This window comes from Alligator sinensis, unplaced genomic scaffold (assembly GCF_000455745.1).
Source record: "Alligator sinensis unplaced genomic scaffold, ASM45574v1 scaffold312_1, whole genome shotgun sequence".
NCBI lineage: Eukaryota > Metazoa > Chordata > Crocodylia > Alligatoridae > Alligator > Alligator sinensis.
In genome coordinates, this window is record NW_005842029.1 from 405,380 (window position 1) to 423,291 (window position 17,912).

The 17,912-nt window shown below is 41.5% G+C and overlaps 1 protein-coding gene across 1 annotated transcript in view; it reads right to left on the reverse strand.

The window, feature by feature from the left end:
* FRMPD4 (FERM and PDZ domain containing 4) overlaps positions 1 to 17,912 on the reverse strand; it is a 455,712-nt gene that overhangs the window by 27,500 nt on the left and 410,300 nt on the right. Inside the window, exons 7-9 of the mRNA XM_014519316.2 lie at positions 13,308 to 13,412; positions 11,225 to 11,332; positions 8,109 to 8,240 (exon numbers count right to left, since the gene is read on the reverse strand). Coding sequence (XP_014374802.2) covers positions 8,109 to 8,240; positions 11,225 to 11,332; positions 13,308 to 13,412 — 345 coding nt within the window. The remainder of the gene's footprint in view (positions 1 to 8,108; positions 8,241 to 11,224; positions 11,333 to 13,307; positions 13,413 to 17,912) is intronic.

Sequence of the window (17,912 nt, forward strand, 5' to 3'; positions counted from 1 at the left end):
TTTTAGGTGCTGCAAGTTTTAGCACAGGTATTCCATAAACACACTTTTGAGCATCACTTTGGCAACTACGAAGGCATCTTGAGCAAGGCTAAGGATGTCCTCCTCCCTCTCTAGTCAGCCTCGGTGAGACTGCAGCAGAGGGGCTGGCCGAGCAGTGACCACGCGCAGGGAGTGCATCGCCCCACACAGGGGGTGCACGTGCAACTGCATGCACCCCATACACATTGCCTCTCAGGAAGGATATGGGAAAGCTTGGGAGAGCCCAAAGGAGGGCCACGCACATGATTAGAGGCCTAGAGAGCAGGTCCTATGAGGAGAGGCTGAAAGACTTGGGATTATTCAGCCTGGAGAAGAGAAGACTCAGAGGGGACTTGGTGGCAGCCTATAAGTACAGTAAAAGCCCTGTTATCCAATATCAAATATTCCAGTTAATCAAATGTGCACCATCTGGTGTACTCCCTGGCATCAGTGTGCCAGGGGACAGGGAGGGGGGCCCTGCGCAGGCTGCTTTGCCTTGGGCTGTGGGCTGAAGAAGTGGCAAGAACTCTGCTCGTAGCGGCGGTGAAACCTGGAAGTGGTACTTCCCATTTCACTTTTGCCACGGCCCTCGGATGCCGGTTAATAGAGTTTTCTGGCTAATAAAGTGCTGGTTAACACAGCTTTTACTGTATATCAAAGGCATATATCAGGGCCTCGGGGAGCATCTATTCACCAAGGCCCCCCAGAGGAGGACAAGAAATAATGGATATAAACTGATTGAGGATTGCTTCAGGCTAGACATAAGTAAAAGCTTCTTTACAAGATATTAATCTTATTAAAGCACATGTGTGGCAAAAAGTTTTGTGTAACAGCAGAAAGAAAATAAAAGGAATATTAGGGGAGAAGTAGAGCTGTCAAGTCCTCAGCATAATTAGAACTATTCTCCCAGGTCTGGACAGTCAAGCTCTAAAATGGCCTACATGGATGACCTGAACAACCTATGCCAGAATAGGTGTTCAGTAGCAAGCGCCCTGTGACACACACAGGTTTACAAAGTGGCAGCCGAGGCCAAGCTCAATGTGAGCAAGAGCACCTGCCTAACTGTTGGTGAGCTTGGGGACCTAGAGTCCCTGAGGGTCTCAGTTAGTTCTCTGCTAGGGGGTCAAGATCCTTATGGTGGATTTTGACCCCAAACTGAGTGGAAGGATGGCCTGGGTGAAGAAGGAGGCCAAGTTTAAGAAGAGGTTGGATCTGTGGCACGCATGCCACTTCTCCATGGGGAGGCGCATAGCGCTTATGAAGGTGATGTTTCTACTGTTGCTTCTGTACACCACAATGGTCTTCCCACCTCCACAGCATGTCACCCACAGAATCCAGAGAGCCATGTGTATCTTCTTCTGGGGATCTAGAGGGGAAAGGGTAGCAAGGAAGACTCCATACAAGAAGAAACAGATTGCGGGCAGGGAGACGCCAGACACACTCCTTTTCCTGCAAGCAAGGTACACAAGTCAGATCTGAAAGCTGACAACTGGTACAGAGACCAAAACAGCCCGTCTCATCAGGTATTTTGCAGGTCACCTCCTGAGACTGTGAGGGGTATACGTACCAACCAAAGGGAGACTGTGGACCATGGAGCACCTCTAGTTCTACAGGGTCCTGAATGAGTTCTGGAGTGAGTACGGGTTACAGAATGAAGGCCTAATGACTATGTCAAACCACAGGAAGATACAGAAGGAGGTCAGAGCCAGAGACATGCTATTGACCATGAAGCTGCTCCCCGACAACAACTGCCAGGCTGTCTGGGAGCAGAGCTTCCACAAAGACCTACCAAAGGACTACAGAGTTCTGAACTGGCTAATAGCCCACCACGCACTCCCAGTGAAGGCATGGAGACACAGAAAGGGGCAAGGAAATCAACCCAGCTGCCCCAGCGAAATCTGCCAAGGCACAACAGAGACCATTGACCTCCTATGTCTGTGCCCATAAGCCAAGGGGGTGTGGAAAAAGGCAAATTGGCTCTGCGAAGAGGTGACAGGAGTCAGACTGATGATGAGGGAGGTAGTGTTGTACGGACATGTGACTAAACATCAGGGGACCCGGAAAACCTGCTTTGACCAGTTTGTATCCTGCATTAGAGGCACCCTGTGGAAATCCAGGAACCTCCTGATGTACAGACACATGAACCTCAAGGAAACAGACTGTGTTAAAATGTTTCTGAGTGAACTACTGAGTCCTACTACCAGAAATCGGTGGGAGAGGACAGAGAAGATAAAACCAACTCTACCTGGCAAAGGGAAACTTGGCACAGGCTCTTCAAAGATCCCCTAGATGGGGAGTGGACAGGGATAGCAAAGAGGACAATAAGACAACCGGACTTGGAGACAGCGACGATGACAGAAGCAGTGTCAGCAGCAGCGAAAGCAACAGTGACAGTGATAGCGACAACAACAGTGAATGAACTGAGACTGTAAACCCCCAAATTGAGGCTACGACTAAGAGACAGTGTGACTGGGTTAGGGAAAAGACTGCAGATGGGTGCGTGGGAGTGTGTGTCCATGGGTGCATTTACTGTAACGGATGCACAGGCTTTAAATGTCGTTTAAGGTATGTGAAGAAAAGTTTTGTGCTAGATGATGTATGTTTATATTGTTGTATGTCTGTATGTATGTTTATACATATATAAATATATATATTTTTTTAAAAGGTAGGTTCCTATTAGCATGCTTGCCTAATATGGGCCAAGTGTTTTATAGTCATGCTCAGTGTTGGCTGCATTTAATCAACTTTATAGTTGGTTTTTGGTTTCCATTGCTGAGCACATGCAGCAGTTTTGGCAGCAGTTTAATGATAAATAATTAATGAGGTTTTTTTTGTATGAAATTATAAGACAAGGGGCTTTTTTCCCAATGCCAATTGTAGGGGACGAAGTCTCACCTTGTATTTGAGTAAACATGGTAAATACTGTTCTCTCCCTCTCCCTCTCCCCTCCTCCCACCCAATGCAGTGTGCACACTGCAATACTGGTTATATCTAGCCTTCACAGGCAGTTAAGCTGTTCATGAAAAAAACTGATTACCCTTTGCAGGACTTTAACTGTATTCAATTTTCACAGACTCCAAATCTTAGGTTAAAAAATTTTTGTTTATATATTATTTTTACTGTCATAGCATATTTGTTGACAGGCATTTAGAATAAAAAAATATTTTTCAATTGAAATCAATTATATATAAGTGCCTCAAATTCTTTGAAAACCTTGGCCTCAGTGAAAATTAGCCATTGAAAAAGCTGAAACATGATTTGTAGCTGTAGGAATAATTTGTTTAACTGTGTCACTGCAGATCAAGAATTTTCCCCCAACATTTCCAGACAAAATAGTTATCCTTCCCTCCAGGAGACACAAGAAACCTGTGTTTGTGAGTCCCTACAGAACTTTTTAAAACAGCAATCTAATCACAAGGTAGCATTAAACAGAACCACCAGAGAGACAGACTAGTCAGCTAAAATGCTATTTCCCTATTTATGCTATAATAAAATAATGTCAGAAGAAAGTACATGATGGTAAATTAAGTGTTACAGGGTGTGTCTACACATTCATAAATGCACTTTAGGTAATGTGCATTAAATCTAGTACCTCCATTTTGAGGTACCAGAAAAAGGCTCATTAGCCTATTTTAATGCACATTAGCTAAAGAACATGGTTTTTATGATGCTTTAATGCACATTAAAATAGGCTAAAGTGTATTAAAGTGCATGTGTAGATGTGCCCACAGGTTCCACAGGTACTCAAAGGAAAAAGCAGTTGAAAAATAGAGAATAAGCATACTTCATTTAATTTCATGGAATCACAGAACAGAATCAAAGAAGAGTAGGGCTGAAAGGGACTTTTGGATGTCATCTAGTCCAACATCCTTCTGTAGCAGGATCATCCCTATCCCATACAAATCCCTGTCTAACCTATTAATAAAACAACACAATCAACCCGTGGGGCTGTGGGGGATAAAGCGGGGCCTCTGCAAGACACGCAAGGAAATCTAGTTGTTGCACCAGACGACAAGGCTAACCTATTTAACGATTTCTTTGCCTCCATTTTTCTGAGCAGGGACCAGATCAGCCCGTCCACTGGGACCCCATCAGGCCCTGGGGGAGGCGCACCCAGGCCCAGGGTCGGTGAGGATCTAGTCAGGGAACTTCTGGAGGGACTGGACGTATTTAAATCAGCTGGTCCTGATGACCTCCACCCCAGAGTGCTGAGGGAATTAGCAGAGGTCATTGCAGGACCCCTGGCACGGCTTTACGAGCACTCACGGTGCTCTGGCATGGTGCCAGAGGACTGGAACAGGGCCAATGTGGTTCCCATTTTCAAAAAAGGGAGGAAGGAGGACCCAGGAAACTATAGGCCTGTTAGCTTTTTGAGAGAATTATCCTGGCGCATGTCCACGAGGGGCCAGCAGGGAAGGTAATGCTTAGGGGCAACCAACATGGGTTCATTAGAGGCAGGCCAACCTGGTGGCCTTCTATGACCAGGTCACAAAATCCTTAGATGCAGGTGTCGTGGTGCACGTAGTCTTTCTGGACTTCAGGAAGGCCTTCGACACTGTTTCTCACCCCGTTCTCATTAAAAAACTAGAGGACTGTGGCGTCGGCACCTACACAGTCAAATGGATCGCTAACTGGTTGGAGGTCCACACCCAGAGAGTGGTGGTGGATGGGTCATTTTCAACCTGGAGGGATGTGGGCAGTGGGGTCCCCCAGGGCTTGGTCCTTGGACCCGCGCTGTTCAACATCTTCATCAGTTACTTGGATGAGGAGGTAAAAAGCACCCTTTTCAAATCTGCTGATGACACTAAGATGTGGGGGGATGTGGGCACGCTAAAAGGGAGGAATAGGCTGCAATTGGACCTAGACAGGTTACAGGGGTGGGCAGATGACAACAGGATGGGTTTCAACACTGACAAGTGCAAGGTACTGCACCTGGGGAGGAAGAACCAGCAGCAGACCTATGGGCTGGGGAACTCCCTTCTTGTCAGTGCAGAGGCAGAAAAGGATCTTAGAATCATTATTGATGCCAAAATGAACATGGGCCGACAGTGTGGGGGCGCGGTCAGGAAGGCCAACCACACTGTCGCAGGAAGAGACAAAAGGGAGGACCCATATGGGCAAGAGGGGAAGCCCAGGAGCAGGAGGCCTGGGAAGAAAAGGGAGAAAAAAGCAAAAGTAAAAGGGAACACTCACCTGCGGCGAGACCTGCGGCAAAGCAGGAACACCGGGAGGAGCCTGCACGAATCATCAGCCGTGCCTTCATACAGCTGCGGCCGGCCGGTGACGTCAGCAGCGATCACTGGTCGGCAGAAATAAAACAGGCGGCCAGCAAAGAGGTGGGGGACGGACACCAGCAGAAACCCCAGCCAGAGGGGTCTCCATTAAGCTCTGAATGGAGCGAGTGGTGCCAGAAGTGGTGTTCCCCAGTGGGGGAGGATCCGACTCTTCACATGGTGAGCCAGAAGCTGCTGGCTGCAGCGAAGATGACTCTGCACTAGGAGTGGGAGCTCCTGTGCGAAGAACAGAAGAACAGGACAGAAGAGCCCAGAGGGACCCTAATTCCAGCGGCCACCATGGAGGAGGGGAAGGGGCTGACCCACTGCCCAGCATCCGATCAGGTGGGACGGTGGAGGGCCTCAGGGGGCCCAAAGATATAGGAGCCAGAGCGGCAAGAAAGAGGAAACCCGGGGAAAGCCACGGGGTCCCACGACCACGCGGGGAGCCTAGGATAGCCCCAGAAAAGTCAGGGGGAGCAAGTTTGGTGTGAGTGGGCCTTAGGGGCTGGATATGAGTACCTAGGGGTACTTCTGGGTGTGTCAGGAATGCTCTTTTCTTTTGGGGTTTTGTTGTGATCTAGTTTGTGTTTCCCACTTCTGGAGGGGTTGAGTATCAGTGCACAGGGGGAGGCCCGATTGTGGTGTGAGCCTCAGACTTGGGGTTAACTTTAAGTCAGCATGCACGAAAACCGGGGAGACGCTAGGGGCCCGTCACTCAGAAGTGTGGCCACAGGAACAACAGTGACCCGCCAGCCTGGGTATAAGAGCAAGGTAGAGGGGAGGTGGAGCCGCCAGAGAGACAGTGCGCCCTCGGGGGAATCTGAGTGGTCCCAACCCCCCACACTGTATTAAGATTCAAAGTCATGGCAGGCGAGATTGGGGAGGACCACGTCGGGAGCAAACATCTACTCGACAGGCCACCTGGGATAACAAGGCGGACACCATCTTCTATCCGGACCAAAGCCACCTGGGACAAGATGTTCGAGGCCAGGCGGGCGCACACACCTTGTCATGCATCCACAGATGCATCTCAAGCAGGTCCAAGGAGGTGATCCTCCCCCTCTATGTGGCACTGGTCAGGCCACAGTTGGAGTACTGTGTCCAGTTCTGGGCGCCGCACTTCAGGAGGGATGTGGACAGCATTGAGAGGGTTCAGAGGAGGGCCACCCGCATGATCAGGGGGCAGCAGAACAGGCCCTACGAGGGGAGGCTACAGGACCTGAACCTGTTCAGCCTCCACAAGGAAGGCTGAGGGGGGATCGAGTGGCCTGTTACAAACTAGTCAGAGGGGACCAGCAGGCATTGCGGGGGTCCCTGTTCCCCTGAGCACTACCAGGAGTGACTAGAAATAATGGTCACAAGCTGGCAGAGGGTAGATTCAGACTAGACATCAGGAGACACTACTTCACAGTCAGGGTGGCTAGGACCTGGAACCAACTTCCAAGCAAAGTGGTGCTGGCTCCTACCCTGGGGGTCTTTAAGAGGAGGTTAGACGAACACCTTGCTGGGGCCATTTGACCTCAGTACTTTTTCCTGCCAAGGCAGGGGGTCGAACTTGATGATCTGCTCAGGTCCCTTCCGACCCTATCAACTATGAAACTATGAAACCCTACTGCACAACTAAAAGGCACAGAACCCTAACCTGCCGCAAGTAAAGCAGGGGCATGAGGGGTGCCAGTATTCTGCTGCTGCAAGGGTTGTTAAAATGCGTTCAAGAGATCCAAGGAAGAGGGATGCTCCCCACTAAAAAGGAAGGCAAAACCTTCCACAGGCTGTACCAATCTGACTATGGGATTAAATTCCTTCCTGAACCCAAATACGTTGATCAGACTGACCCTAAGTAGAGGGGCAAGACCCTCTAGCCATGAACTTTCAAGTTTTAGTCCGAGCAGGACCACTGGCACATCCCAGTCAAAATCGCCAAGCTTGGCTATATCTAACACCCAATGCTTCCGAGGAAGGCAGGACCTCTGTGCTGTCTTGATTTGGCTCTCTTGTACTTAAGCAATATGATGTAGTCTTTAGAGGGCCACAGGTCCCTTGAGTTTCAATTTAATCATTCTTTTTCTATAGGACCCCTGGATTTTTTGGCAAGTTGAACTAGAATTTAAAAATAAATAAACTTATGGAAGACATTTAGCAAGGAAAATTTCCATGTGAATGGTTAAAGTTTGCCAAAGCCACAAGCAACTATAAACAGAGTCTCGTACTGGAAAGTACTGGGCATCCTGAACTACCAGATCCAACTGTAATCAGCCTATAATTTTTATTTTCCAAGAAGCAATAAATAAAGTCACAAAAAGTGCATTACTATCTATCACCATGAAAGTGAACAGATTCTGACATCAGTGAATGAATACGGCAACAAATTTGGCTTAATTAGAAAGAAAATATGTTCACTTTCATAGGTAGCTAGTCAGGATTCAAAGTCTAATTCAAAATAAGCATGTAAAATAGTTTCAATAGACTGAGCAAGTTCTCAGGACTTTTGCAATGGTTGCTATAGCTGGTTATAACATAGCCAATATGAAAAGGATTTGAGACATTTTTTTTATCTTTAAATATGAGTATCAATGAAGTTTTCATACTTTGGTAATGGGCTACCAAAGCAACAAAGAAAGATGCTTACGTATTAGAAAAAACAACATGCTATGAGAGTCAGATTTATAATCCCATATAAAATTCAAAGACTCAGTGCTTCATTCAGAGCCTGGAACTATAAATCTTCACAGCTTTTTAAATAACTTCCTACTAATAATTTACAGCTTACCCATTCCCACAAATATCTACTTATGTATATGTTATTGCACTAACCTGAGTTAGAGTCTCCTGTTCATGTAGCAAGAGAAGTTTGGTTCCAGCTCCTTCAATTCTTTGCTCTAGCATCAGTGAAAAGTGTTCAATACACTTGATGGAAAGCTTTTCTTGGAGTGTTAAGATGACATCCTAAAATACCAAAGGATTTACAAAAAGTGATTAAAATGATGAAACACATGGGGTCCAAATCTCCACGACGTCCCTCTTTGCATCATTATGCAATTAGAAAGCAGAAGTAAAATACTGCAAACCAGAATGGTTGTGTTTTACTCTTGCTTTGTACAGGGGGAAATGACCACATGAAATACAAAGTAGGGGACATTCACGCTGTTTATGCTTCTTTGATTGAAATATTTGGGATCAGATTATAACTGCACAGGAAAAACATAGAATCATATTTGTGTATGAAATCACAATGGATGGTCTTTTGTATTAAGTGCCAAAATCTCTCGCAAGAAGGAAGGAAAAAAACTCTTCTTTTGTAGTCTGCAGGCTATAGGTTGAGACTGGACACAACACCCTTTGGTTATGTGGATAAAGGCAGATTCAAACAAATAACCATATCTGTTCATATAGTGAATATTTAAAAAACTATCACTCAAATCTCTCATTAAAATGCATTAATATCCTTGCATTTAAACACAGATTTACATATTTTAAATACTCTTGGAAAGTTAACAATAACAAGTGCCTAGGGAGTGCTGGGTTTGTTTTCATTTTCACTGTAAAACTTGTTTTTTGAAGAATTATAGCTAGGCTCTTTTACATTGACTTAAACCAGAATATAAATGACTAATTCAATTGTAATTATTCCAAAAACAGCAAATAAACATTGAATTACCCAACTCCAGCTTTTAATTTGTCCATACCTGTTCAAGAATACACAATTAACATTTGTGTTTCTTTGTTTCTGTGTAAAGAATATTTAGATCATAAATATTTTAGGCTTGTTTTTCTTTTGAGTCCAATGGTAGATAGGAATGTGAAATACAAATGATCAGCTGTATTAGCAGGGTAATTTTTTAAAACGTTTAAATTCATCCAGAAACATGTTAGGTGTACATTACGATCTAGATGCACAGAGTTTACTAAAGAGATCAGAATGAATAACAATCTAAGATACTTTTTAAAGAAGTTAGTCCAAAATGGATTGGGCAGATCAACAGATCAATTACACATTTTCATGGAACAACAAGAAATTGGTGCAAAGTTAGCGTGTATGTTAGGGGACAAGACTGGAGAGGAGTGTATATAGATTAAAAATGTCACATCATCAACTGAATGGAAGCTACTAATCTAAATAACAGAAGTTAATTTTATATCGATTTGGACTAAATTAAAAAACCTACCCAATTAATCTGTTTTTATTGGAGCTTTTAATGTGTGCTCAAACACAAATAATATAACATGAATTTGAATAAAGATGTTTTTAAATTTATTTATCTTACATTGTGATATGAAATATTTTTAACTGTTTTATTATACCTTTCCCTGTATATGGTGAAAGAAAATGCAGATGTTTAGTTATGGAAACTGTTGTAAAAACATTCTCCCTTATTTAAAAAACACCTGATTTACTTGTAGCCGGTCTTCTAATCCAGTACCTTATACTCAAAAACTCAAAATTCCCTTAGTCTACTTTAATAAAGCTCCCTCCTTAAAACTCGAATTGAACAAAATATTTTTGAAACTGATTGAACATAATGAGATATTTACAATGACAATCAAACTGATAAAGTGAGAAAATCACTGAATATATGGAATACATCAGGTATTTAAAAACAGAATTTCTTAAAGTTAGTACCTAACTACTCATATTAGCCTCGTTCCCAATATCTGAATTACACCATGAGGTCTCCAAAACTTACCTGTGACTTTAACCAGAGAGATGTCATGACAGAGCTTTCTCAGGACCTGACACAAAACTATGGAGTGTACTACTAAGGACTAGCACAAACCAGGTTCTATTCTGCTAGAAGTGCAAAGCGCAAACCTTTGATCTTGTTTCTGTCCTACAAACATGCAGTCACATGTGTACATGCATGTGTGGTATTGTTGTGCATACATATATATTCCAGAACAAATCAGTCCTGAGGACAGGCTGACTGAACAAACGTGATAGCTGTGTAGTCACATTGCTTAATGTACTCCTGGAAGGCATTCAAACAGTATGGTGATAAGCAAGGATCCTGGTTTTCTCTGATAACCAGCACCCCCCTCCACCCATCGCAATTTTCAGGTTAAAAAAAGTAACCCAAAATCCACATTTTTCCATAATAAAAATGAAACACCACCACACACACACACACACACACACACACACACACACACACACACACACACACACAGATAGGTAGATACATACATATATATGCATAGATCAATAGAGCTATATAGATACATATGTATGTATATAGATAGATAGATAGATAGATAGATAGATATGTATATGTATGTATGTATTACTGGTGTTTCATTTTGATCACAGATTTTTGGGGTTACTTTTTTAAACTAAAAAATTGGGGATTTTTTTTTTTATCTGAGAAAGCCAGGATGCCTGGTGATAAGTGTGATAGAAGAAGCTGTATAAGAATGAAGTTTCATAGTATCTACTCCTTACTTGCATTAATTGTATATGTCATAAATTTACCTTCTTTAGCCTTTCTATGAAATATGCAATAGAAACAAGGAGACAATACACTGATATGAACAATTTAAAACCTTGCAACATTCCATCCCAAGTTCACTGGACGACAGGTTAGATGATATTCAATTAGTAGCAAACATCTTAATCTTCTTGGCTTCTGACTTTGCTGACAAATCATGCTGCCATTTGGCAGCAAATCAAGATGCTAGGTCCATGCAATTTTAATTAAGTTGCAGTCACATTAAAATTATCACCCTTATTTTTGCTTCATTGACACTACATTATGTTTTTTATGGAAAGAAACACAGAGCAGAATATTATTACTTCTTAACTGCTCGTGGATACAAAGGCACTCATGAAGGAACATGCTCTTACAGGAGATTTTGTTTTTATCACAAAGACCTTGCAGAATGCTTTAATGTCATCCTTGGACACATACATTATGGAGCTTGGTAGATTTGCCTACCTTTATTGAAGTGCTGCAGTCAAACCGAAAAGATTTGGTTTGTCCATTTTCAAGATATACCTTCAGAACATTTGGCATAAAAAGAAGTGAATTGTCCTTAACTGTTTCCTGTCAAAAAATTAGTGAATCAGATTACAACCCCACTTTGCTTGCAATTAGAAGAATAGAATTTATATTCTATAGGGAAGAATGGCGTTACAGCAGTGGAGACTAGTGACATTTGAAAATAAGTTGTTGGCTCAAATTCAAGGCAGAATTAGCAGTGCCTATCCTGAGGGGACTCTACTGGTATGGAACAGAGCTGTAGGTCAGAGACCTACCAGTGATTAGACTGAATGTCCCAGATGCTGAAACTGTGGTACTAAATTAGCTTTCCCATCAGTAATGGATAGACCTTATTACAAAGACAACTATTAATGGTACTATATTGAAAGTCCTCTGTCCTCAATAAATCGATATTTTCAAGCTGTAGACAATTGAGTAGGTGAAAAAAACAACAGTTTCTTCTTGTCACATGGATTTTTATTATGAAACCTCTTTTATATTGAAAAAGAGATAAATAAAACTTATTCAAATGCTACAAACTCGGCATAAAATTGTAAATTTACCAAATGTGACACCTTCCAGCATTTTTATGTTATTTTCTAAAATAGTATTTTGCAAGAAAGTGTGATTTATGCAGATAGAAACAGAAAATGTCTATTTGGAAATTATCACATAACTGTCACATTATATTATATAATAAGACATAGAAAAATTATTATCTCAAACTGTCAAATCAAACATGCTAAGGGCAAATACTTTCCTGGTATAAGTCTGCTCAGTTCCCTAAACATGCATCAGGGATGCACTGAGTCAATTATTTTTTTATGTAGCATACAGCATTTTAGGGATGTGGCCAAATGGTATAACAAGAATCCACAGCTGGATTCTGCACACCCATATGTGGGAGAAGTTTGTACCTGGGATTTTTGTTCAGGCTCCCCTCAAATAACTTTCCAAGAAGTAACACACATTCTTGGAAGTCAGAAAACTAGACAGATGGAACTATATGCATCTCAAATAATGTTTCCTCAGGTAAGCTAAAAAAAATCCATTTTAAAATCAAGGCGGCCAAATAAATGTAAAAGAAAACATTTCCTTGAATAAATGGCCTTTTTTTCTGTAAATATAAGAGTATGTGACACACAATATTTTACTGACTATTGTGGCCTCTGCAAATAAATATTTACACTAAAAGAGGTAAGGATTTAAATTTGAAATTCAGAATATAGTTTCTGAGTATAGAGAACTATCTATTTTACTGTACTTTTAATCCACAAAATTACATTACAGAGCCTCTACTAAGATAGAGTCAAGATAGTGTACTTTCTCCTCTCTCTATTGTCAGCAGTGAAGTATGAGCAAATTGGTATCATTCACAAACAGCAATACCTATTGCTACTTTATAGTAAAACAATCCAGGAAGAGGGATGTAATGAAAATAAGAACATGGAGAAAAATAGAGAAACCAGTTATTGCTTTGTGAAAGCAAAATTGCCTATTTAATAAAAGAAAATTTACAATTTGACTCTATGACTAGAAAGATGAATTCAGAATCTCAATGTCACTATTTTCTGGCAAATTATAAAAACACACATCCAAACTAGAAGTTCACCTTAAAAAGCTTTGCTTTAAAGAGGTGTTTAAGTTAGTAGCAATCTATTTTCCTGACACACTACTTCACTGGCACTTACGGGTTTTCTAGTTAAAAAAACTGCTTTAAGAAAAAACCCAAACCAACAATTCTATAGAAGTAAAGCTATGTTGTACTAAACTAAGATACAAGCCACATTAACTGGACTTATTTTTAATTCAAAAGGGGACAATTGCATAATGCTCTGAGTCTTATTAATGGGTTTTATTTATTCTGAAATTTAAAAAAATGTGCCTGTCCAAAACTTGAGAATCAGGAAGACCCTTTTATATTTTCCATGATACCGGCAAAATCATTCTTTATGTGTTTTTCTCCCTCTATGGCTATATGGAATGTCTTTGGATAAACCTCAATTTCATCCCTAAAGTTAAAATGGTTGGTACTCACCGACACCTGGCCATTGATAATGACTTCTTCTGAGAAACGTACTTTGACAGGGTTGGACTTCAATCTTGCCTTTTTTGCAGCACTGATAAATGCTGATTTAGGAGACTTGAAGAAAGAAACAAAGACAATAAAATATATCACATAGTTCTGAAATTATAATTTATCCTTCCTGCCTGAGTGATCTGTGTTTCTTATATCACAGATAGTCTAGGTATTCAACGATATACTCTGAGCACTGTTAATTGAATAATGGACATTAAATCAAACCATAGTATAGTATTCCCCGAGGTATGGAAAAAATAAGCAAACAAAGCAGCATGCAATGATAGGCTGCAGCTTATTCAGTGACCAGACTGGAGCAACATGAAGTGCTCTCATTGTTAATGGAAGTTCTCATAGGGCTTTTTCAATGATTGCTGTCAGACAGGCTTGTTTGCATGAGTAAATCCTGACCAGCAATCATTGGTGACCCTTTACTGAAACAAGGAATGGAAAACTTTGTATTGTCTACTGATTAACTATACACATAAACATGTACACACATGCATATTGCCCCCCAAAAGTCTCAAATAGTTTTACAATTACAAGGGCATTACATTAATTCATTTCATATTTCAGGCCAGAACACTCATGAAGAATTGGCAGGTTTGCCCTATATTCCACATATATTATGTGAAAGGTTGTGTTAGAAACTTACAGTGCACCACCACTTACCCACTCCAACAACCATGATTGTAAATTGTCTACCAGTAATGTTATATGACAGAAAACACACATATGAGACTAAAAGGGGTTCAGCAACAAATGCTAGTAGAACAGTTAAATAGATGGACATGAAAAGATTCGAAACATCAGTAATACTCAGCAATTAAAATATTTCTTGTTCCAGGGAAGATTCCATAAAATCACGTTGCAGAGCAAAATATCCAGAATTGTGATCTTCCCCTGACTTATCTGAGTACAAGGCCCAGGGCTCTCTAATTCTGAGTTGATCTTTTAATTAATGGATACCACCTTTGGCTCAACGTCACTCTCCTTGGCTCTCTCTATCGGGTTTGTTAAAATACACTTCTGGATACTTTGAAGAGAGGCTGAGAGCAAACAATACATGAAAGCACTCAGGGTTCATACTAGGACCTCCAGAAGGTTGAAAATATCACACAAAATAAGCATACGAATGCTGTACTAATTAACTGTTGTAATTTAAAGTATAGTCCACTATTTAAACAAATGTATTATTTGAGAAATGTCAAATATGACAGAGAAACTTCAAGTGTTATGGTTTGGTCACCATCACTACAAACAATTCAAAGTAGCTATCATGGAAATAAAGCCATTGCCTCTCAAAAGGAGTAAAACTTTTCCTTCAAAACTTAACTTTTTTAGTCATAAGCCTATCTCAGTATTTTTCTTCTGTTTGAGACACCCAGCTTTTTATGGCTACTAGACATCAGCTAGCATATTAAAGAGCAGAAGAAGCTAGCTGTAAAATTGCTCAATGTTTCCATTGCATTCCTTTTTTTTTTCAGTACACTGAGCAGAAATTAACACCATAAACTCCAGAGCTCAGATGGTCAAAATCTGACTCTTAAAGTTTCTGGGGAAATTCAGGCTCTGGGTTTTTGTTTCTCTACAAATGCTCTTCTCAATAGCCTCATTACCATAAGGTGATCAGGAACCCAAACCTCCCAACCAACAAGGATATTACCATGCCACCACCAGATAGGCTCAAATCTAGAAAACCCTTCTGCAAATATGCCAAGAAGCTCTATGATGATAACAAGAGCATTGAAGAACAATGGAGGGAAACCTGGGCAAATACCAACCTGCCACAGAAATATATTGTCAGCCAATAACCCAGCCAGGATGTGACCTACCAAGAAAGATTTGGTCCTCCCTGAATTTCATCTGGACACTTCATGGAAAATATGAGCACATATTCCATTAATGGAAAATCAAAGAGATTCCAGCTTCCTCTTGTATGATACTGGGGGGCCATGCTGATTGCCAAGCTTTGCTTGCAAGAATTTTTCCTATATGCCAAAATTGGCCAACTGCTCTGTAGGATTTTCTCGCTTCTATCCAGCATCTCAAAGGTCTGGGCTTTGCCATTTTAACTGTGTTTTCATATCACTAGTGGTTCCAGTATGGTTGGTAAGTTTAAAAGGTCAGTTGTGAGGTTCTGTATCCCAACAGACTGCTTGGGTAGATACCCTGAGCATGGCATTGCATGTGTCTAGGCTCTGTTAAACCTATGGTTTCCTTCATCTTATTCCTCCTACTATCTGAGTGGAGGAAAATAACCTGTTGGGACACTGACTTCCAAGATTTCTTGGGTAGGTCTGGGTAGGTTTATAGAAGTTGGGGCCATTTATGTCCAGTGAAATATGTGCTGGAAGAGCCCTGCCATGTAGATGAGAGAAATGGTTAAGGCTTGGTAATAACATTGTGGCTTTTGCATTTAACCATACAACTGCATAAATACTTCATTGTTTTCGTATCTGTATCATCTAGGCTCTCAAAATTTGAGAATAAATGATAGTCAGCTGTTTCTAAAAGAAAAAAAATATTAATACCTTTTTTCCTAGACTTTTACAATTCATATATTTAATAAACTAAGGCCAGTAATAGAGCAGATGCTATGTGCGGTAGGTGATTTCCATTTTAATGTCTTCATATTTGTAGCCTGAGCATATCATTGATTAATGGATCACAGAGTGGCAGGTTCATTTATTTCTGATGCACCATCTTTAAGTCAAATGGAAGTCATTATTCTCAGTTAATGACCTTAAGCAGGAGGTATTTACACTAATGCAATGTGTTTGTCACTGTGAGCTATGTGCATTGTCTCAGATAAAAGCATCCTAATTAGAATGAATTTTGCAAATGGGACAATACATTTCAATGGAGGATCAGAATATATAAACACCAACTAAATAACAATGCAACATAACCAGTGCCAATAATAATCATTTGTTATGAGTTCAGATTTGTTTAAGCAGATTTAAATAAAACTGCCTTTCCTTCTGTGGTTTAGGATTTTATTCACACTGGCAACTTCAGTGATACTCCAGTCAACAGCAGCACACCCAAGACTCTTATATGATATCTTAAGGTGTTGTTATACAATTAGCATGTGCCAAACCTATGAATGTTAAATGGTATTTAAGTTAGAACATGCTGTGAACAGTCACATGTTAAGGGTTAATACCATCTCTGACCTGCACACCTCTTATTTGGCACTAGAAGGCTGTCAAACAGGTGTAGCTAGGAGCCAGGATGCCTGGGCTCTGTCCTGGCTCTGGGGGAGCATGGGGGGAATGGGGTTGAGGAGGCAGAGAAGCATATGTGCTGTGGCTTCCTTCCACAGACTTCCTTTTATTCCAAAAGAAATCCTTCATGTATACGTAAGCATTTTTTAAAAATAAAATACCAAAAAAAAAAAAAAAGACCAAAGAATCTTACATATGTTAATGTATTGTTAATAAAAGTAATAATAGTACTTTTAATAAAAGTAATTGTTAATAAGTAGGATGAAGTTAATGAGCTGCCTAAAGAAAAGGGCTCTTAAGGGCCCACATTCCTGTCCTGAGATTGCGGGGAAAGGCTGGGGAGAGAGGGCCGCACTGCCTTTTGCTGACCCAATCACAGCCATCCTGACAATATCCCAGACCCTCCAGCCTTCCTCAGATAGGGCTGCACCTTTTTCCTGGAGCCTGGAAAAAGCTACAAAAAAATAAGTTAAATGTGGTTACTCATGCTTAATTGAATTTTTCCTATACTGCCTGGCCATTTCTGCCAAGAGCTGTTAGCTTTTCCTGGTCACACACCTTGATGGGTGATGTGGCTTCTCTGCCCTGCCTATTCCTGTTTTGGGGTAGGTGATGGGTGGAAGAAAGCACAGGACCACTAAGGTTTAGCATTGGGGAATATGGAGCTGCTAGGAGCATGGAGTGTGCATCCCCCCAGGTGCACAGCCTTCCCTGGAGAGGGCTAAGCCTTTTGCCTGGAGTGCTCAAGCAACAGAGGCATACCATGAGAATGCCAATGGGTGCTTGGAGTGGTACCATGTGGGCTGGGGTCACACCCACTGGGGGCAGATGGAGATGTTGGCTTAGGGCCAGCACCATCCCATCAGCAGAGGAGTTTGGGAGGGTGGTAAATTTGTCCATGGAGAAGGGGGCAGAGGGGGCTGGGAGCAGTGAGTCCTGGGATGCTGGAAGACTACAAGTTGCTCATTTTATTTCCGTGGAGCAGACACGAGCTGGGTAGCATGACCCAGAGTTAACCCTCACCTGAAATGGCATGTTTCAATTCATTGTCTTAGCCCCAGTTTTTCCTCTTTAATATTTAGATGTTCATATTTTAAATGCCTTTAGTACATAATGGTAACATGTAACAGTTCAGTTTATCGTTTAACTGGAGGAATAAGGACTGAATACCTCACCTAATCAACATAGTGGATATTACAATCCTAGGGTAAGGGAACACGAATGTTTGGAGACCTTTCACTAAGGGAAAGTTTCAGAAGGGCAGGAGCTCTGTACCAGCAACTCCCCTTTTGAAACCTTTCACGTTAGAAAGGTATAAAGGGGTTCAAGTTCA